Consider the following 22,109-nt stretch of genomic DNA (forward strand, 5'->3'; position numbering starts at 1 on the left):
GAATGTTTGTTGAGAATGTCATCTTTGAAAAAAAGGGCACAGTTCCATAAAAGTAAGCATTACATACTTTATGTCAAACAAATTATATACTGATATTTCTTTCATTCAGTTTTATTTTTTCCTTATTGTTTTAGTCTATCTGTATTAAAAAAAATCTGCACATTGACTGGGTAAAAATATGTTATTTGAATCCATGATGTTAATTGACCGCATGTGTTCAATTTACCAATGTATATTTTGTTGAATGACTGGGTGATATGGTCTGGATTATGTTGTTAGGTGACTGGGTTGCGTTATTTAGTTGATTAATTCCTATGGGTACCAATTGCGCCCCGTTATTAGCAGACCTTTTTTTGTATTCATATGAAGCAGAATTTGTCCAAAATCTTGTACGTGAAAAGAAGAAAACACTTGCTGTGGCGTTCAACTCGACATTTAGATATATCGACGACGTATTGTCAATTAACAGTGGCTATTATCATTCTTATGTCAATACGATACATTTAAATGGCCCCAGGCAGAAGACGCGGGTCTCGAGGAACAGGATGTTTATTCAGGTGACACTTATGCTGCAAGGTGATAATTGATTTATAATGAATCATATTTTGCCTATATGCTATTAAAATAATTATCATCGACTGTCTTACGATAATTTAGAGACGCAGTGTCATTGAAAAGTAGTAATTTATTAAAAGACAAAACACTAATTTAATTTTTATTTCGAGTCAGTGTCAAAGTTAAACGAAATATGAAAAAAGCAGAAACAGCCTCAATGTCAATATGACGACTATTATTGGACAAATACTTACAGAACTTCGTTCAATGATCATGTTTGGAATAGTCAATGCTATGTACGACGCTGTAAAATGTCTTTTTCATGTAACGAATGCGTAGTATGATATCCGTATTACAAAGAATAAATAGATATACATGATATGACGATATACATTTTTGCTTTACTCAGTTTAATGAAATATTCATTTGAATTACGAAAAAATATCGTTGTTTTATAAAAACCACGTGTAAAAGGTTAGCACTGCATGAAAATCATTACATCCGGTAAGACTAATTTTAAAACCTGTCAACAAACCCGGAAAATTCCGGACTCTTGAAAACTCGAACTCTTGATCTCTCGAAGTTTTTCCTCGGTCCCGCGGACTTCGAGGTTTCGAGAGTTACCTGTACCTTCATCACCTGCATACGGGGTATATATCTCTCAGTTGATTCGATACGCAAGAGCATGCTCTACGTATGTACAATTTCTAAAACGAGGTAAATTATTGACAAATAAGTTGATGAAACAAGAATATCAGCTGTCTCGTTTAAAGTCATCATTTCGTAAGTTCTATGGTCGATACAATGACCTTGTCAGCAAATACAATTTATCATTGAGTCAAATGCTGACTGACGTTTTTCATACTAATTGTTGGCCATTATTAACACACTGAATTGTCGACGGATTTTTCCGTTATTTCCCAATCATGACAATCATGACAAGGAGCACACGGCGGGTGTGACCGGTCGGCAGGGGATGCTCACTCCTTCATGGCACCTGATCCCACCTCTGATGTTTGAGAGGTCCGTGTTTGCTCTGCTCCTATTTTGTATTGTATAATGGACTTTTGAGCTTGAATACTGTTCGTTATCTCCATATATTTCATCCAAAGACCATAAACTGAGTACAAACTAAAATCAAAATTTCAAACAAATTTAAATTTTTAAATATAATTCAGATAATGAAGCAAAATTTACACTATTATATACAAAACTGGAGGTTTTTAAGCAAATATGTTAAATAAAAATCAAGATACTCAAAATAAATTTTTTCACATAAGTCTGTCCTCAGTTTATGGTCTTTGGGCTAGGTTATTATGTTTTTCAGTGACAATATTCTGTTTCTAAGTGAATGGGTTATGTTGTTCTGTGATAGGGTTATGTTTCTCTGTGACTGGGTTATGTTTCTCTGTGACTGGGTTATGTTGTTTAGTTACTAGGTTATGTTTCTGTGTGACTGTGTAATGTTTTTCTGAGGCTGGGTTAAGTTGATCTGTGACTGGATTATGTTTAAATTTCTATGTGACTGGGTTATGTTGTTCAGTGACTGGGTTATGTTTCTCTGTGACTGAGTGATGTTGTTTTGTGACTGGGTTATGTTGTTCTGTGACTTGATTTTGTTCTTCTGTAACTGGGCTATGTTGTTCAGTGACAGGGTTATGTTGTTCTGTGACTGGATTATGTTTCTCTGTGACTAGGTTATGTTTCTCTGTGACTGGGTTATGTTTCACTGTGACTGGGTTATGCTATTCTGTGATGTTCTGTGACTAGGTTATGTTGTTCTGTGACTGGTTTATGTTGTTCAGGGACTAAGTTTTGTTTCTCTATGACTGGGTTATGTTTCTCTGTGACTGGGTTATGTTGTTCTATGACTATATTATGTTTTTCAGGAACTGGGTTATATTTCTCTGTGACTGGGTTATGTTTCTCTGTGACTGGGTTATGCTATTCTGTGATGTTCTGTGACTAGGTTATGTTGTTCAGGGACTAGGTTATCATAGTTTCTCTGTGACTGGGTTATGTTGCTGAGGGACTAAGCTTTGTTTCTCTGTGACTGGGTTTTGCTGTTCAAGGACTAGGTTATGTTTTTCTGTGACTGGGTTATGTTTCTCTGTAACTGGTTTATGCTATTCTGTGACTGGGTTATGTTTATGTGTGACTGGGTTATGTTGTTTTGTGGCTTCGTTATGTTGTTCTATGACTGGGTTATGTTGTTCAGGGACTAGGTTATGTTTTTCTGTGATTGAGTTATGTTTTTCAAGGACTAAGTTATGTTTCTCTGTGACTGGGTTATATGTTTCTCTGTGACTGGGTTATGTTTCTCTTTGACTGAGTTTTGATTCTCAGTGACTGGGTTATGTTTCTCTGTGACTGGGTAAGGTTGTTCTGTGACTGGGTTATGTTGTTCTGTGATTTTTTTATGTTTTTCTGTGACTTGGTCTTGTTGTTCAGGGACTGGGACTATGTTTCTCTGTGACTGGGTTATGTTTCTCTGTGACTGGGTTATGTTTCTCTGTGACTTGGTTATGTTGGTCTATGACTGGGTTATATTTCTTTGTGACTGGGTTATGTTTTTCTGTGACTGGGTTATGTGGTTCTGTGACTGGGTTATGTTGTTCTGTGACTGGGTTTATGTTCGTTTCTGACTGGGATATGTTGTTCTGTGACTGAGTTATGTTTCTCTGTGACTTGGTTATGCTGTTCTGTGACTGGGTTACGTTGTTCTGTGACTTGGTTATGTTTCTCTGTGACTGAGTTAAGTTTCTCTATTACTGGGTTATGTTGTTTTGTGACAGGGTTATGTTATTCTCTGGCTCACAGAGTTCAGTTTCTCTGTGACTGGGTTATGTTTGTCAGTGACTGGGTTATGTTGTTCAGGTACTAGGTTATGTTTCTCTGTGACTGGCTTATGTGTTTTTGTGACTGGGCTATGTTTTCCTGTGACTGGGTTATGTTTCTCTCTGACTGGGTTATGTTGTTCTGTGACTGGGTTATGTTTCTCTGTGACTAGGTTATGTTGTTCTTTGACCTGGTTATGTTGTTCTGTGACTGGGTTATGTTGTTCTGTGACTGAATTAGTTAGGCCTATGTTTCTCAGTGACTTGGTTATGTTGTTCTGTGACTGGGTTATGTTTCTCAGTGACTTGGTTATGTTGTTCTGTGACTGGGTTATCTTTCCCAGTGACTTGGTTATGTTGTTCTGTGACTGGATTATGTTGTTCCGTGATTGAATTGTGTTGTTCAGAGACTAGCTTATGCCATTATTATCAGGTAATGTTCAGTGACCAGTTTACTGTTTTCAACAAGTGTCAAATTAAAACATTACTTCTTGTAAACCTGCAGGTCAAGTGCAGTTCAGATTTTCTCATCTATTGAATAAAATTTTCATATGCTTCCTTTATGGGCGGGATATTTTATATCCCCCATGCCTTACCGGATCTGCTAAAGGATGATTAACAACCAATTAAGATTTTAAAATGAAATCTATTTTGTACAATATACAAACTAGGACATATTTTTCTTTAATTAGTATGAGGCGCCATTTTGGTATTTACTGCCAAAAAGTGATATCACCTATTTGAATAGGTGATATCACTTATTCGAATAGGTGATATCACCTATTGGAAATGAATAAGTGATATCACCTATTCGAAAAGGTGATATCACCTATTTGTGCTGAATAGGTGATATCACCTATTCGAATAAGTGATATCACCTATTCAATTTGAATAGGTGATATCACCAATTGAATAGGTGATATCACTTTTTGGCAGTAAATACCTCATAGAAGACTGCATACTTGAGAGGTATCCTACCTGATATTTAGGAGACAAATATGGCAACCGCCAAGTCAGCAGCAAAGCAATCCATACTACCCATAGTCTTCTGTGTCTCCGCACACAAGTTTGGTACAAAAGAACTCGCAGGAAGTTTGTAATGTAAACGTGTACTCAGATCACATGACTAGCCAGTATAAACCTGTTTTGATTGCCTGATAACTGCTGTTAAAAACAATAAGAGGTCCATGGGGTACAATGCTCACCTGAATCAATATAGCCTTGCTGTTCTTCTTTAGCAGACCCCCCCCCAATATATTAATTACTATGTAAAACATTGATCACATATTGTGCCCCCCCCCCCCCCCCGGGGTCATAATTTGTACAAAACTGAATCTATACTACAAGAGGATACTTCCAAATAAATATGACTAATCCTGGCTTAGCTGATCTTAATTCAGAAAAAGATTTTTTAAAGCTTTTCTTATGTAAAACTTTGATCGCCCATTGTGGCCACATTGGTTCTGGAGAAGACTCTGGGGGTCATAATTTGCAAATATATGAATATACAATGGCTACAGATGCATCCAATCCAAATAAATATGACTAATAAAAAGAAGAGTTTTAGAGATTTTTTTCTATATTTACCTATGTTAAGCTTTGATCGTCCATTGTGGCCCCTCCCTGCACCTGGGCCAGGGGGATATGTTTTGTATAAATTAGAATCTACATTACCTGAGGATGCTTCCATATAAATATGATAATCACAGCTTTGCTGTTCATGAGAGGATTTTTTAAAGAAATCCTATTTATTCCTATATAAAATTTTGATCGCTCATTGCAGCCCCACCTTATCCTTTGGTGTCATGGTTTGAACAAACTTGACTCTCCACTCTCTGCAGGTAAATCCATATAAATATGACTAATAAAGACTTCACTGTTCTTGAGAAGATTTTTAAAGATTTTTCCTATATACACCTATGTAAAACTTTGATCGTCCATTGTGGTCCCACCCTACTCCCGGGGACCATGAATTGAACAAACTTAAATCTACACTACGTAATGCAGATTTTATAAAGGTTTCATTTTTTTTCCTGGCCCAGTGGTTCTCGAGAAGAAGCTTTTTAAAAAAAATTCCGCTATATATTCCTATGTAAAACTTTGACCAACCATTGTGGCCCCACTCCACCTCCGGGGCCATGAATTGAACAAATTTAAATCTATACTATGTTATGAAGCTTTCACATATAAGTTTCATTTTATTTTTCCTGTCCCGGTTGTTTTTGAAAAGAAGATTTTAAATGACCCCACCCAAACCTTCGGCTCAGGTGAGCTTAAATGTATGTTTTCAAATAATTTGTAGTAGCTATTTTTCTTTCTTTCTTTTTTTTTTTTTTTTTTTTTTTTTTTTTTTTTTTTTTTTTTTTTTTTTGGAAAAACATTAAGAAAATTATATGTACAAAGATGGCATTCTTGAACAATATCTTACCTGATTTATTTTTGCGGGGGGTGGGGGTTGCATTCGTCTTAGTTTTTCCAAGATACTTTTGCTATATAACTCAAAAAACTTTTTAAACTAACATGCAATTGTGAACTAATTATATATGCACATTTTGAAAATAAATATTTTGCTACTAATCAAAGGTACAAACAAAAGACCTGATAATTTTGCAATTCTATTTAAGTTTTGATATTATTTGATACTAGTAATTTACTTTGAAGTACTTAGTTGCTCATCGTTTTGACCGAATAACAGCCTTTATTCATTTAAGCATGTTAATCAAGAACTAATTTTTTTTACAGACCTTTTTTTGCAACTGAGCTACGTTCTCGCTAGAGTGCCTACCACATTTCTTTTTATTAACAAGTTATTGGCATAATATCAGTAAGATCAATAAGTCCCCTTTATTTGACCCCAAATGCTTTTTATTTGTGTTTGAATCAGGACTCTTCCTTCGTCTGAGAAACTCCATTGTGTTTTTGAGTTATGGCATCCTACTAAATAATACATACAAATCGTTTTCTAGGAAATAGTTAACAAGTACACAAGGTACTGACATCTTTCAGTAACTTCTGATGAACACAAGAGAGATTCTAAAACGCAGTGCATTTTCTACATTTTTAAACACAGCCGAAAAACATTCTCGATTGAAATTCAATCTAAAACATTTAATTAAGGTGAAAATTAAGGTGAAATAAGGAGACTTTATTTAAAACATGCCAATGGCTAAAAAAGACATATGTTTATATGGAAGATACTCCAGAGGGAATTATAAGTACTCAACTGATTCCAAATTGGCTCTGTGAAAACTTCATTCATGGCAAACCTATAGTTATATTAAGGATATTATTCGTGCAAAAGGGTTAGCAACTATGCACTAGAAAAGAAAATTTTAATTATGAATGTAAAAACTATGATAAAATTGCAAAATTCATCATATCTTTTGTTTGCACCTTTTGTTAAGTAGCAATCGTTTTACTTTTAAAATGTGCATTAATTAGTTCACGAAAGCATGTTAGGTTAGAAAGTTTTTTTTGAGCTGTATATATCCGAAAATTACATGCTTGTAAACTGTTAGAATAGAAAAAGAAAACTTGCACTCAAACGCAACTTGATTAATCGGTTGGTGGAAATTATAATCTATATGCAAAAGGGTCTTTGATCATAATTATGCAAGTTGAACCCAGTTGTTCCGTAAAAAATTGTAGCAGCTTTTTTTAGGATTCATAGCTTTCGTACAGAACGTCTCTGCTTTTGACGAGATACGAAATTGTATTAGACCTTTATTATATAACATTTCGTTTTTACAAGATTCAGCAATCATATTCATCGAATCTATAAGTCAATGTTAATATTTCAACTACTAACATGCTCCAGTAATAAAAATAATATTTATACTTAAACTATTAGGAAGTGAATAGGAATATTTACAGATATTTAACATCCGTCTCTTTCTAAGAAGGGTGACTCAAGACCTGTACGATAAATGCGAGTCCTTCTAGTTCGTCAGCTGACCTTGACAAGCCGGTCTCCTCCCTCAGTTTTGCCCCCCTGTTAGTCGGGGCAAACCTCTTGTTCCTACTGTTTTCGCAAAAAAATCACTTTTAAGTAGAAATGACCTCTAAACGATATTGTCTCAGCTGTCAAGAAAATTGATAAAGGGATGTTAAAACCGTGCTTCATTACAAAAATCACTGCACACGCATGAAGATAAGCATGGTCCTGATAAAACTCTTTCACGCCTAGTACAGTGTTAAACTGGACGAAGAAAAGACATTTCAAAGTTAAAAGATGACAGTCGATCTGGAATTGTCGATCAAAATCTGAAGTAAGACATAAGAATTAAATATACATGCTATGAGCAACATATATATGAAAATGCCTTCACAGCGATAGACCTTGCTAAGACATCCAGAACAGATCATATTTTGTTCTGAAAAGAAAATGAACTGAAGAAAATGTCTGACAGGTAGGTACCCCATCTGCTTGTAGATATCCAAAGAAAACACACTTTAAAATTGTCAATGAACTGCTAAAACACATAAACATTGCAACGAAAGAAAATGAAAACGTTTATGTCGACGCATTGCTTTACCTTTTTTAGTCAGAAGAAGATCTGCAATAAAATGTGACACAAGAGAGAAAAGTATCGTCATATTATTGCAAAAAGAATCCAGAGCTCAGAAACGTGTTAATCAGTGTATTCTTCGAGAGGTTCAGTAATATAGGTACTACCCATGTACACCCAAAAGGACTGTCAATGATAGATTTTACGTTAAAAATGTTATCAAGTATTAATTAACATAACTAATTTACTAGTATCTACTTGCAATATGGAGTTATGTACAAACTTTAATAGGGTTAGTTGGTGTGCTATTTTGTACTTGGGTCTGGATGTCAATGAATCCAAACCCATGTTGTAAAACAACGGATGACAAAGTTTATTGTTATACTTCTATTGTTTTCTGTTGAGGAGCATGACATCTTATAATAGTATTAAAGGTTAAATTCCAACAATATATGTTGTGTATATGTGACCATTCTCTATTTTTTCCAACTTGTTCACTTAGTAATTAACGGCTTAGTTGGGTTTCTAACTCCTAAGATGTAAGTTTACAGTTAAGTAGAACTACACGTACTAGTATTTAGGATGTAAGTTTACAGTTAAGTAGAACTACACGTACTAGTACTTATGATGTAAGTTAACAGTTAAGGTCAAGATCTAGTAAATGAAAGGAGCCTACAGATTTCTCAAATTTGAGAAATAAATTCCTTTAATGATACTTTATAATTATAGCTTGGTCAAATAAGGTGTATCGGGGCATAATTTGTAGATAAACGAGACGAAAAATCATATTTTAAACTGTCATTTTCAATGAAAAATTAAGAAAACCAGTCACGAATATGGGAGTTTTTTTCCATATCAGACAAATGGAAGGTATCCAGATTGCCTACAGTCTCTCAGAAAGTGGTAATTTGTGTGTTCCTAGCCTCTTCTTTAAAATAAAGTCAAATTGAATATAGGTATCGGGATTAATTTTCACATGATTTCAAATTGAATTCCATGAAAGTAATTTATTTTCTACATAATTCTATTAGTGCCGTAAAGTACGGGAAAAATAAAGTTAAAATTGATTATGACGTCATAATGGATCTAGCACCAAAAAGATGTCTAAAGTCATTTACTAGATCTTGACCTTAAGTAGAACTACCTGTATTATATAGTACTTACGATGTAAGTTTACAGTTAAGTAGAACTACCTGTACTAGTACTTATGATGTAAGATTACAGTTAACTAGAACTACATGTACTAGTACTTATGATGTAAGTTTACAGTTAACTAGAACTACTTAGATGTATGTTCACAGTCATATTTTTAAAAGTAGATGGATGCAAGTTTAGTAGGTTTGATTTAGGTAATATATATATCTATATAGAAGTAAGTTTTCACTAACAACTTCATTTTAACGTAGGTAGTACATGTTTTTATTCATACTAAATGCGTTTGAGGTATTTTATAGTCAGAAGTAACTAATTTCTTGCAAGTTTATCTAAAGACCCAGCATTCTTGAAAAAAAAAGGGGGCGATCAGTTGGGGGTCTAAAGTTCTCGGGTTTTAGTAGTATTTTGGAACAGTTTTTTGGACTTATTTTTGCTATATTTTATAGGTATAATTAATGCAATATCCCACACCCAAATAATTAATTTATTAATCTTATGTATATTTTTGGACAGAAAAACTTGAAGGGCGGGGGGCTTTAAATCCGAAAAGTGAAGTCAATGTTTTCTTCTGCCGCCTCAAGATTCTTTAGTGTCAAATTTTCAATCGATTTTTGACATACTAATTTTTTCAAAGAAATCACAAACTTATGTATTTTCAGTGTCTAGGTAAACGAAAAGAAAAGACTATAGGGCACCTGTTATAGTTACATATCTCGATAATAAAGTGGGATTTATGATTTTAATTACATCCCTGTTTCTACAATCCTCTTCATGCATTAGCAAGGTTTAGAGTAAAATAAGTTTGAATATAACTAATACATGTACTTGACTTCCTTTGTGGCTCACTGATGGTGTCACTTGCTAATTCTAACCCTAAAGGTAAGAGTACACCCAGGATGTAATGACAACAACGTGAGGGGTAAAATGCAGGGCGTAAGAAAGTGAACATGTTTATTTCTGAGTTTGTTAAACATGACAGCAATTCACACTCATGTGATTTCTTTCTTTTCAGAAAAATTGAAGATAGCTGTCTCAGGCAGGCACATAGTACTGGGGAGGGGGAATGGTGGGCTGCTATTAAATTGGTAGCTGTCTCAGGCAGGCACATAGTACTGGGGAGGGGGGATGGTGGGCTGCTATTGAATTGATATGGAGATTGTCATTAAAAGACTGGTTGCCTACCCCTTCACCCAATTTTTGTTGCAATATGGTAAATGAATGTAATACTATCTAAATATTTTCTCTTCAGGAAAGTTGGGACCTTCTAAATAGATTTTGTTAGGTCAATTTTCCTTTTTTTCTTGGCTTGTTAATTCCCCCCCCCCCAAGATCTTGCCAATTATTTTTTCTGGCCCCCCACTATCAGATAATCTGAACAGTGACCTAAATGCTGTTAAAGACATACAGCTGGACAGACAGACATGATGAATTCAGTATTTCCCCTACAACTTTGTTATTAAAATAAAATGATGCCTGTTTCAACAATTTTTATTTTATATATATATATCTGAAAATGGTGAATTTCTTCACAAACAATTATAGTAAAATGTAATCAAGAAATGAAAAGCTTTATAATTCATCAAAACTTGCAATCAAAATAAGACATCTTACACATACATGTATTATACAAATGAAAACTTGACTTAGTGAACTAGCTACTATTCCAAGTCTGGGCTTTTAAGCATTCAAAGCTTTAAACTCTTCAAGTTGTTACTAATCTATGGAAACAATTTCATTTTGAATTACTGACTTTATCTCCACAGTAATTGGAGTTCTGAAAATATTGAGCCATCTCTCAAACATATCAAAGGGAAGTAACATTCTAACACGTTCCTGGCACCATTGACAAATGACCTTCATATTCAGAAGTATATCTTATTATAAGCCAAATTCTCTGAACAGAAGTTTTTTTCAGAATGTTCTGAAATGGTCAATGTCAGAATGAATTCCAAGCAAGTGACCTCTTGTTCCCTAAACCACATAATTTCAGTGACCCGCAAGAACATTAAAGAAATGATACACCTCGTCCTTATCAAACACGCCCACTACTGTGTTACATTCTGTACACCTCACAGGATGTAGCTTTTCTTCCTTCTCTTGGGAACTCTCCTCCTGCTGACTACTTTGTGAGCTCTGCTGTCTTTTCCTTTTCTTGCTTTTCTGTGGAGGTTGTTTCAGTAATTCACTAAAGTCCACATGACAATTCATCACAAACATGGCTCTATATTGGTTGTGATACTTTTCATGTCTGTCAAAAAAATAACAAAATAAAAAAATGATCTTCTCTACAAGAGAGGAGAAATTTTTTTCTTTTTAATTGATAAAATTTAATGAACAGAGTGGGCACAATACAGGTTGAATCAATGTAAGTCCCTATCTTATTAAAAAAAAATTCATTTAAATATGTTAGCCGTTACCTGTTAATACTCTATTTCTTTTATTAAACTGAAGTAGGGCTATGTGGTGATTTATCTTCATCAACAAAATATTGTAAATGAGAAGTTCTCATCACATTATTTATTACAGGACAACATATACCCTGTAGAACTTTAACTCTCTGGGAGAGAAAATTCAGACAGACATACAGATACAGATCCATCCAAGCATGAGAGGAAAAAACGGTGTAGTAAATCGAAGGTTTTTACAATGGCTGGATATGTAGCTCTCTGATATGTCTGTCCGAATTTTCTGTCCCAGACCAGAGAGCTACAGTTCTGGAGCTAAAGACAATAGATCTACTCATTTGAAATACCTTATTTTAATGTTGGTGTTATAAATGTTAAAATTGTTACAGTGACCCATGATTGAAACTTATTTAATCTGTAGGTTTTGCCTGTAATAATACACTTACTTCTGACAGTCCAGACACAGTGTGGTCATACAGGCTGGACAGTCTAGTACAGCATCACTAGTGGGCAGTTTTCTGGGAGCTTTACTGTCCCTGGCCATGAGTGACCGCCGGTGATTGTCCACCCACCGCTGGTCATCATCATCCTGATCAGGGTCATATAAAAGGTCATCATTTGTCAACTTCTCAGCTTTCTCTCTCTTTTTCTTGTCTCCTGTGGTATTAAAAAAATAAATTTAATTTCATATGTTAAGTTTGAAAATCAAAAAAAATTGTTTGGGATCAAAGAATACACGTATATGATTTTTAAACAGAAAAAAAATGATCCATCAAGCTCTGACACCCTAATATGACCTATCCTTGACTTGAGTGTATGAGTTGAATCTCTTACAGTAAGCTAACAGCTCAGTAGTGAAAGATTTCTCCATCTCCTTCTTTTAAAATTTTAATTCTCTACTGCATCAGTCTCTATTAATGGGAGATGTGGAGAAAAAAAAGTTGGGGGATCCACAAACTTAATCTAAATTACACAAAACGTAAATCTCTTTTACAGACTGGTGAAACTTGAAAAGATTCCAAGAATTTTTTCATATTTATTTCTTGGTGAAAATGGGATCCTCCTCTATTTTCAGCCATAAGTGGTCTCTCTAGAGATCTTTAAATATGAATACTGTAGAAAGTCAAATGGCCTTTAATTCAGTTTACTTGAATTCTTTTATTTTAAAAATGTTCTCTTCTTTGTCCTACATTTTTCTACTATTAAATTTCAACTTTTACTTCATCATAAAAAAAACATCTTTAATTCCAGTGCAAACTAGTGTACATGCATCTTCAACAATATGGAATAGTTTTAGATTGAAATGTACATGAGGACGCCTCCCTTCCCTCCCTCCTTCTTTATTCAATTATAGTTTTTCCACATTACCCCCTTTAATCATTTCCTCTTCATCCGAGTCAAAATAGACGTCATCATTAAAACCATTGTCCTGTTTAGACGGTCCACTAGAACATCCTGGTTCTGAAGTCTCTCCATTCTTACTTCCTAAATAATAGAAAGGATTAAGAAAATCAGAAAGAAACAGCTGACAAACTTTTTTTTAAATTATAAACTATTCTCTCCATTCTTTATGAAACTAAAAAAATCAGATCATCAGTGATGCTGCTGGTTGGAATTATAGCCATGTCCTGCTCTAGTGTAAATTTTTCACTAATATTTTTAATACTTTACTGCAAGTTAAATATTTTTGTAGTTTGTTGTCAAAATTTGAATATTTTCCTCGTCTGATAATACATGTAAATTCACACTACTTGAATGTTTGAGTAAAATAACCTGGCTTTTTTTGTCCTTATTTCAGATTTTACGTTCTGGATGATGATGAATACCTACCTGACAACATCTTCTGTCCTGATTTCCGAGCCTCCTCCAGAGCTGTAACTCTCCGATCTAATTCCTCGTTCATCTCCTTCTCAAAATCAGACTCAGCTGACGAGCCTTTACTGGACACGGAGCTATGCCTGACTCGCACCCTTTTCTGATTGGCACAGTGGATAGTGAAATCAAGTTCATCATCTGAACTGTAAAAGAAAATAGAAAAAATTGTTTCTTTAAAGGGTGAAATTTTTATAGTCATCTCAGCAAGCAGCCCTAATTGCAAAATAAAGGTCTAACAACTAAACTATGAGAAAGCAAATTTGAGGATTCTCACATCTCAAATAAAATCAAACTCAAAAAACTGATGATTGAGTTTTTACAGGTGAAGATCTCAATAGAAATTAAATTTAAAATTTCAACAGATAGTTATTAAGCACATTCTCTTTATATCTTTTTTTGTGAAGACATGTTGCACCTGAATAAGAAGCTTTGTATATCAATATAAACTTCCTAGATAAGTTTATCAAATGATGTCATGTACATGCAATGGTCTCTCTTTCCAATGTATAATTGAATGTAAGTTAAAAGAATGAATGTGTATTCACTTGCAGAGTCATTGCTGTGCAATTTTAGTCTTTTTAAGTCCTTTTTTATTTTTTATCTTTAATGACTTTATTTTTTAAGTCTGTGTCTGACTAGACTGCCATGGGTCTCATGCAGTTTGAAGTTTGAAGATCAACATGAACAAGGCAAATAATGCTTTTAAGTGTAAGTTTAAGATTTCTGATGGTATACAACTCTGCTCGCCCCATCGGTTGCACCGTTAAACATTTTAAATGTTATTTGTAAAATTTTTGCTTTATTTTTTTTAGACTTCATTATAGAAATGCAATTAGGTCTAACAAATGAGGTCATGTCACAGTCAAGACTTTCTAAATGTCTTGAGCAGTTTGGAAAGGCGGATGTTAAGTGTAAAACAGGTATTCAGTAATAGCGAGCTCAATAGACTAAAGAGGAAATTTGCAAAGAAATCTGTATATTTGTCAGGAAAATTTTCCTGTGCAACCTTCCCAAAATATCCTTCGCTACCAGGATTCCATAATGGCGAATATACAGTCCCACAGTTATCATGTATAAGATTTAGTTCTTGCAGAGAGCTTAAACGAAACAAAAAATCTACTTTACAATGCCTTTCTTTTACAAAATTGCAAAAGTCCTATCTAAATGCAACTTACATAATATGTCATGTGACGTCACAGTCTAGACTGTCTCGTGCGAATTTGAAGTTTGAGGAGGCACGGATCAAAGTTTAAAGTGTAAGCTATGTAAAGTTTTTTTTTTTTTTAATGGTACACAACTGCGCTCGCCTCAATGCCAATGGTGGCACTGTAAAACATACTAAATTATATGCAACTGAGCTCGCCCCAATGGTTACTTCATCAATATTTGGATAGAATGCACTTTAACACATTACGTTACTTAGTCCTATTCACTTCACGTACGTGAAAAAGTGAATTTGAAATAGAGAAGTACAGTGACTTGTGCGTTTCTGAACGTTCGACTAAGATAGCAAACAAATTAGACCTGCTGCCTCTTTCAACGTCGCTGTCATCATCTACAAAGTAATCAGCATCCAGATCTCGCTGAAAGAAGCCTGCCATTTCTTCTCAGTTCACAGTTGTTTGTTTACGTTCTAGAAACGCTGCATGCCTACTTTCATTTTTTCACTCACAGTCCTTATTTGTTAGTAAATACGAGTTAATAAATGTCTTATACATGAAACGCACAGACGATCTTGATCAGAAAAACTAAAAGTAAACCACCATGGTATGGAAAATATCGATCCGGATATCGGTGTCGTAGCCCCAGGAAAAAAAAAAATATTTCTGTTATTAACGTACATTTATTTATTGATACATGGACAGTTAGCTGGTATGACATATGATATTTATCCTACACGGATATTATGATGAGAAATGAAGAGAAGTGATAGAATAGAGGCTAATTCAGACACTAAAAAAGAGGTACTTTAATATTTAGACACTTTTTCTTAGAAAATTGAATAACCTATATATTTATGTGGATTCTTAATTTCCGTCTATTCCCTTGGGACATTCTCTACATTTTAAGGTGTGGTGTGTTTTGTATTCAAGACATGATGGTCGAACTGCTTAATTATATATTATTATAATATTTAACTGAAACCAATCTCTGATTTCTATAATATTAAACGTCTCGATCTTCACTGCGGATATTGAAAGCCGGTTTTGATTGTATTGCGTAAGTTACATTCAAAATATTTTGCTAAATTCTCTCTTTTGAATTTATCGAGTACGTCAACATATAAGGGGCTCAATTTTTTTCAATAATGAAATGAAACTGAATAAATAATATTTTTAAATAACCATCGAATTAAGAAATTCTAAATATTTTATCAATGTTGAAATAATTTAAAAAATCATACTACTATATCAGAATAACATGCAGGCCCGAAGCAAAGGTTTCAAAAGTGTGTGTGTGGGGGGGGGGGGATTCCCAAAATTATCTGACAAGCAAAAGAAGAAGAAAAAATACTGTCCAAATCCTGGAATTTGCCAGTACTCGACCTTACAACAACAAAAGGGGGGGGGGAGGGCAATCAGCATCTAAAGGAAAAAAATAGCAAAATACTATATCCCCAGAATAAAGTAGACCCCCTCCTCCGCGTTCTACGGGCCTGACATTCCATGAAATTGTGAAAAATTGCTGCTGTCCAGATTTAATTTTATTAGGAGTTGTTTAGAGTGAACTCAATCAAAGCCACTTTTTGGTTGCTGTAAGGTCGAGGACTGGCAAAATCCAGGACTAGGAAAAAATGTACCAGAAAGTAAGAGAAAGGTCCAACCCCCTTAACCCCAACATCCACGAGATAGGATTTTTGAGATTGGATAGTTCAATTTTTTTTAGCTTGTCAGATTTTGTGGGACCCCCCCCCCCCCTTCCACACAAACACTTTTAACGTACTATTGCTACGGGTCTGAAAAGGATTTCCTGAATGGTTTAAAATTAGAATGAGATTTTAATTTTTCATTCAGGGCATTTCAACCTCTCTTTTGAAAAGGGAGGGTGTAGGGGTCAGAAATAATGAAATAAAACATAAACGAATAAATGAAAATGAAAGTAATGAATAAAAAGAAACCGAATCAAATTTTCGAGACTGCGACCCTAAATTTTCTTTTTCTTCTGCTGTTAGAGAGCAAAAAGCATGGCAAGTAGTGGGGTGGGTGGGGAGTCATATTTTTGTTTTATTAAAGTTTCTTGCCATATCTAAGACCGGTTGCCGATATCGCCAAACCACCCCACCCTCATGTTTATTACTTTAATGTGCTTGATTTAATAAATTTCATCAAGAGAATCGTTATTATAAGAGATATAAATAACACCACAGCAGGAAAAACCTGACATCCTTATACTGAAAACTGAACCTTTTCGGCGATCTCTCTATCTCTCTCCGAATCTCTCTCTCTCTCTCTCCTTAACAAACATAGGTGAAATTGATTTGAAATAAAAAGGAATGATCGGAAAATTTGAAGAGGAATAATGAAAAAGCCTGATGTCAGTCCTGTCCATTTATTAAGCCTTGTTTATATAACTGTTATGTCTTTACTTAAAAATGTTGATTAAAATAAATAGAAAAATTCGCAGGCAAATTTCTTTATGAGCATTTACGTTAGATGAAAAAGATTTCTAAAAGTATTAAAAATTTATTTTTCTCATAAAAAATAAATAAATAAATTATGAAATATATCAAAGAAACATTTGATTAACATAATATTGTTTGATTTTTTTCCACAGAGAGACCCCAATTTATTTATTTATTAAATATGTATTTAATCCTTTAGTGAATCTTTTATTTATTTATTTAAATCCCTTATAAATGCCTTTTCTGAATAAAAATTGAAATATTTAAATAAAAATAAAGCATGCAATTTATATCATCCAATGAAAACATGGGTTACAAGCGCCTGTTTGACGTAGCATGCATGGTTTCTGATTCAAAACTGCAATGGAGTAAAGATCTGTGTTCATTGTTATGCACAACCCGTGTTAGTGGACATTTCGATGTGAACATGTCCCCGCAGAAAATTAAAGATGGACATCTCTAGGAGGATTATTCGATCCCCGACTCTGAAGAGACGGAGTCGGCCTGTTCCCATAAATCAAAGGGTAAGGTGAGAACGGACCAAGTGAAAATAAGGCCCACGAAGCGCGATCAGTTATTGAACGTGACAAATGTTTACGTTTTGTACACATAAGATTTTTCTGTCAACTTATGGTGAAAAATAGCAAATACAGTTTGTAAATTAAATTGCAAATAATGTAAATCACTGTCACTCGTGGTGTGCACTCCTATTTAAAGGATTTATTTTTGGGAGGGGGGGGGGGGGATTTGTACATGTATCTAAAAAGTTGGAAGATACATTTAAAGTAAGTTGTATTTAATACTAATAATGAGTTAGATTTGACATATGTAAGATGTCAGAAACAATTATATGAAGAATTGTGTTTTTAAATGTATTTAGTGCTAAATGAATTATGACAATGCCTTTTTTTTTTACTTTCATCCATGCAGTGCACATGCTTAAACCATATTAAGGATCAGCATATTGATAATGATGCCTTGTATTTACTTAAAAGTTGTAAGCAGATTCTATTTAAAAAAGGAAATTTTAAAGCTCTGTGTATAAATGATGCTCGTAGAGCAATGATTTTTACATAACATGGTACACACAGACAAAGTTAAGCTTCATTGCATTTCACTTTTGTGTTGTCGTTTAATCGTAATGTCTAATGATGATATAACATGCTTGTCCTACCTGTGTGTTATTTTACAAACAAGTGATTTATGGGAGATCCCCTCCTGTAATCATGACAATAGGGTTATATTACCTGCTTCATCTTACAGGGTTGTCCCTAAGAATCAAAATAGCAGGGGACTTTAAAAAAGTAGAAGGGGGTCTACGGTTCCTTCCAAAAGGGGTTCGAGGAGAAAAACCAGGGATTACATCATTATAGGCGGGGAAATTCCCCAGCCCCCCAGGTCTTAGGGACAAGCCTGTCTTATATTGTGAATAAAATAGATAGTCTAGATTAATTAAGGAATGAAGCTTATTTTAACCTAATGTTATACGATATAACATAACTTGGGGCAGTTACGCTTAATATTCTTTATAATTTAATTTCAGTGTAGAGAATAAGACAATTTTTCCCTCCAAAAATGGCTTCAAATTGAGCATATATTTTAAAAGTAACATCAAGCGGAGTAATACGTTTTTGACGTAACTCATTGTGATGTAGGCAACTTATGTTATACAATATAAACAAAATCTTTTATCCAATCAAATGACGTGTTACAACTAAAATTAAATTATTTAAGAATAAACTGATACTTATATGTAAATAATCTGATGGATATATTGGACAAGCGTTGAACTAGGGCTGTCACAGTTCCAAAATTTTTCAGGTCGGGTCGGTTCTGTAAATTTTTGGTTCGGTTTGGGTTTTTCGGGTCGGGTATTTACATTATTTTAAGCCTTAATTTCATGAATTTAACTTGAAAAATCTTTATTTGTTACATTAAATTTACATTGGAAACAAGTCTTAACCATCCGAACGTCTAGACATCTGTGACTTGGCCTACTATTAGCCACAACCTGACCATTCCTGCTCATTTTGATAATTATCTAATACAGGTGACTCTCGATCTCTCGAAGTTCAAGGGACCGCAAGAAAAGTTCGAGAGATCGAGGGGTTTGAGAGACAGAAAGTGAATAAAATCCGGAATTTTCAGTTCCGATCATCATTGTTCTACTATTATAAATACCGGAAGTATATGTCGATAATGTCATTGCACGTTTTCATTAGTATTTTACAGGTAATTCACTTGATTTCAACAACAATGATCGTATTTTGAATAAATAAACGATCTCTTTAAGTTTCAGTTTTTAATTGTTCTCATTTCATAATTACATGAAACCTGAATAGCAATCGTCGGTGTGGCTACCCCCAGGGCTTCATCGGGTCCTTCACCAGATTTCTCGTATTAAATGGGTATTCAGTTCTTCAGATAGGATTTCTTGTGCAGTGTTTGTCATACTGGGATTATGTAAACTCTAATAAAACTTCATAATCTATGAAAAATTATTGACATGTCTCTTAAATTATTTTCTAAAAATTATCGTCTCGCTGTCAAGTCAAAATAAGTTGTGAAGCAATTCGTTTGTAACCAATTAATTATATCAACACTCGGATGCTCACAGGTATAGTGTCATCTATGTAAACACCCAATTAACACCTCCATGCCAGCCCGAGGCGTTCACTGTTATCCAGGTAAGTCTAAGCTGCATTAATTTTATGCTTGATCGGCGTGTGCACACGCGCAATCAAAACTTCGAGAGATAGAGAGTAAAAACAATGAAATGTGTGTAACGGGACCCAGGTCTTGGTTCGAGAGATAGAGAACTTCGAGAGATTGGAAGTTCGAGAGATAGGAAGTAAATTTGTTTAGTTATATAGAAGAAAAAAACGGGACCGGAGGTTTACTTCGAGAGATCGAGAACTTCGAGAGATCGGAGTTCGAGTCATCGAGAGTCACCTGTACTTCCGTGACAGGTGTTTTGTCATGGAATGAAGTAGATTTCAGTTGTGATGTTAATTTATCACTGTTATTGTCATCATTCCTTTGATTTCGACGCCATTTTTTGTATTGAACAGACTCTAATATATAAACCAGACCCGAACCGAAATCCGGAAAAATGGAACCGGAACCGAACAGAACAACTTGGACCGCGGTTCTCGGTTATTTCGGGTACTCGTGACAGCCCTACGTTGAACTGACTTATTTACTAGGGTCATCCCTGCTGTTTTGCTGGATATGAATGATGCATTCAAGACTGGCTAAATGATATGAAATCTGTAATGATTATGTATAATTATGATTAAGATGATATATGTATCAAGATTTATTTTGTTTTGAAGCCCAATGCTTTAATGGCTTGATTGAGTGTTGGGATCTTCATTCATAAGATAATATGATGTTTCCAAGATCGAGTTATCCTTAGAATACTATTGTTCAACAACTAAGCCTTGACTTAATCTAATGATGTCCGACGCCAAGACATCAGACTATAATTGTTCTCTTAGTTTGGTTAAATAAATGTATGCATATTTAAAAAAAAATAAATGGTAGTTTTCATAACCATAGTTGCCAACTCACCCGATTTCGTCGGGTTACACCCGATTTTTCTACCCTTAACCCGATTATTTTTTATGACCCGGCGGGTCATGCTTTTCACCCGGTTTTTGCCAAACAACCGGAAAATCTCCTGATTTCTGGATTTGGTTCGTAAATTAGGTTGCACTTTTAACTTCCAGTTACAACCCAAGCTGGATATACGTAAACAATGCCGATGGCTTTGTTCAGTAGGCCGTGTACCAGTTAATTATCAGTGCAGGCGTAAACAATTACCTGAGAGTTGTTTTGACAAATCAACGTTTTAAGTCAATTTAAAATGGCTTCTGATAGAAAGAGATCATTATCAGGGCCAGCAGGAACAAACTGAACCAAGAAAATGAGAAACGATATTTATGTACATATCAAGGAATCTTGGAAAAAAAACTTTCATGAGATGAAATAAAGTGTTCGAAGATAGTGTAGGCATAACTGTACATTTAAAGCACTTGTTAATCAAATTAATTCGGGAGAGGAAAAATAACTTCAAAACCCAAAATAAGAATACTTTCAAATTTAGCACAAACTTTCCATGTACTTCAAATCAGCAATGCAGATTCTGAAAAGACTTTCCTTTAAAAAAAAAAAAATTGCACACTTAATTAAGGTCAATACTGAATAATGAAACCTTTAATGCTCTTTTAACATGTAAATTTAATCAATATATATTAAATATTTTATCAGTGTAATTAAAGCCTATTTTTAATAAAATAATTTCAATACACAAATACTTATATATACATACTAGACTTTGACCCGTGCGTGCACGGGTTGACATTGTTATGAATGCATCCATATGCATATCGGACATTTACAAAATAGATACATCAACACATTCATATTGTAAGGTATTTTTTAAATAAACAATGAATGTGAATATAATTCTGTTTTGTTTTTTTTTTGTGTTTTTTTTTTTTTTGGTGTTTGTTTTGTTTTGTTTTTGTCTTGTTTTTTTTAAATTGTTGCGTAACGGCGTAGCGCAGAATGGGTTTGACCACCAGTTAGCTATAAATCAAGTCTTGAGTTCGAATCACGCTGGAGCTTACATAAATTTCACCCTTCCAAACAAATTTAATAAAAGAAATTATGGATGTTCATTGAAAATATGACAACAGCAAAGAGTTGAGCACACTGTTGATACATATCAAGCAAAGTAATGAAAATGAAGAAATGTGCTAAGCTGGTATTTTTACACAATCAGTTATTAAAGTAAAGGTTTTAAAAAAAATTGTAACAATTTTAACACTGCAGATCTCAACTTGTTCAAAATATGACCTCAACATAAAAGAGTTAAGCACGGCTAATACATATACATGTACTTTATATATACACAGGTAATAGACAGGTATATAATATGTAAAAGACTGTTTTGATAAAAATTAATGTAATATCCTTGAATTAGTACATAGAAAAAGTAATATAAAAAGAAGCTTAATTGAGAAAAAATAAAAACAAATTGGTAATTTTCAAGTACCAATGATGTTTAAAATATATAAAACAAAAGACAGTATTCTTAAATTCCGATTTATCGGTATTAAAGGCCAAAAATTCGAGTCTATAATTT

At 34.1% G+C, this 22,109-nt stretch overlaps 2 protein-coding genes across 2 annotated transcripts in view; one reads left to right on the forward strand and one right to left on the reverse strand.

Moving 5' to 3' along the window:
- Window positions 1-10,626: 10,626 nt before the first annotated feature.
- On the reverse strand, window positions 10,627-14,971 carry LOC133177334 (E2F-associated phosphoprotein-like). Its single transcript, XM_061312389.1, has 5 exons — window positions 14,860-14,971; window positions 13,291-13,478; window positions 12,829-12,945; window positions 11,907-12,117; window positions 10,627-11,303 (listed from the first exon to the last, which is right to left on the reverse strand). The coding sequence occupies exons 1-5, from the start codon at window positions 14,934-14,936 to the stop codon at window positions 11,042-11,044; spliced, it is 855 nt and encodes a 284-aa protein (XP_061168373.1). The 5' UTR covers window positions 14,937-14,971; the 3' UTR covers window positions 10,627-11,041.
- A 2,301-nt stretch (window positions 14,972-17,272) lies between these two features.
- The window catches only part of LOC133177085 (mitogen-activated protein kinase-binding protein 1-like), a 67,646-nt gene continuing 62,809 nt past the window's right edge, over window positions 17,273-22,109 (forward strand). The window contains exon 1 of the mRNA XM_061312188.1: window positions 17,273-17,481. Coding sequence (XP_061168172.1) covers window positions 17,407-17,481 — 75 coding nt within the window. The 5' untranslated portion in view covers window positions 17,273-17,406. The remainder of the gene's footprint in view (window positions 17,482-22,109) is intronic.

This window comes from Saccostrea echinata, unplaced genomic scaffold, assembly GCF_033153115.1.
Source record: "Saccostrea echinata isolate AGI-Se365-2 ecotype Australia unplaced genomic scaffold, CSIRO_AGI_Sech_v1 ptg000002l, whole genome shotgun sequence".
NCBI classification, from domain to species: domain Eukaryota; kingdom Metazoa; phylum Mollusca; class Bivalvia; order Ostreida; family Ostreidae; genus Saccostrea; species Saccostrea echinata.

Bases quoted from the DNA above. Each gene is read 5' to 3' on its own strand.
- LOC133177334 (XM_061312389.1), bottom strand. From the start codon at position 14,936: ATGGCAGGCTTCTTTCAGCGAGATCTGGATGCTGATTACTTTGTAGAT. The intron at 12,946-13,290 runs GTAGGTATTCAT...TCTATTATTTAG, and splicing joins AGGACAGAAGATGTTGTCAG to GAAGTAAGAATGGAGAGACT. The intron at 11,304-11,906 runs GTAAGTGTATTA...TTTTTTTGACAG, and splicing joins CTGTGTCTGGACTGTCAGAA to ACATGAAAAGTATCACAACC.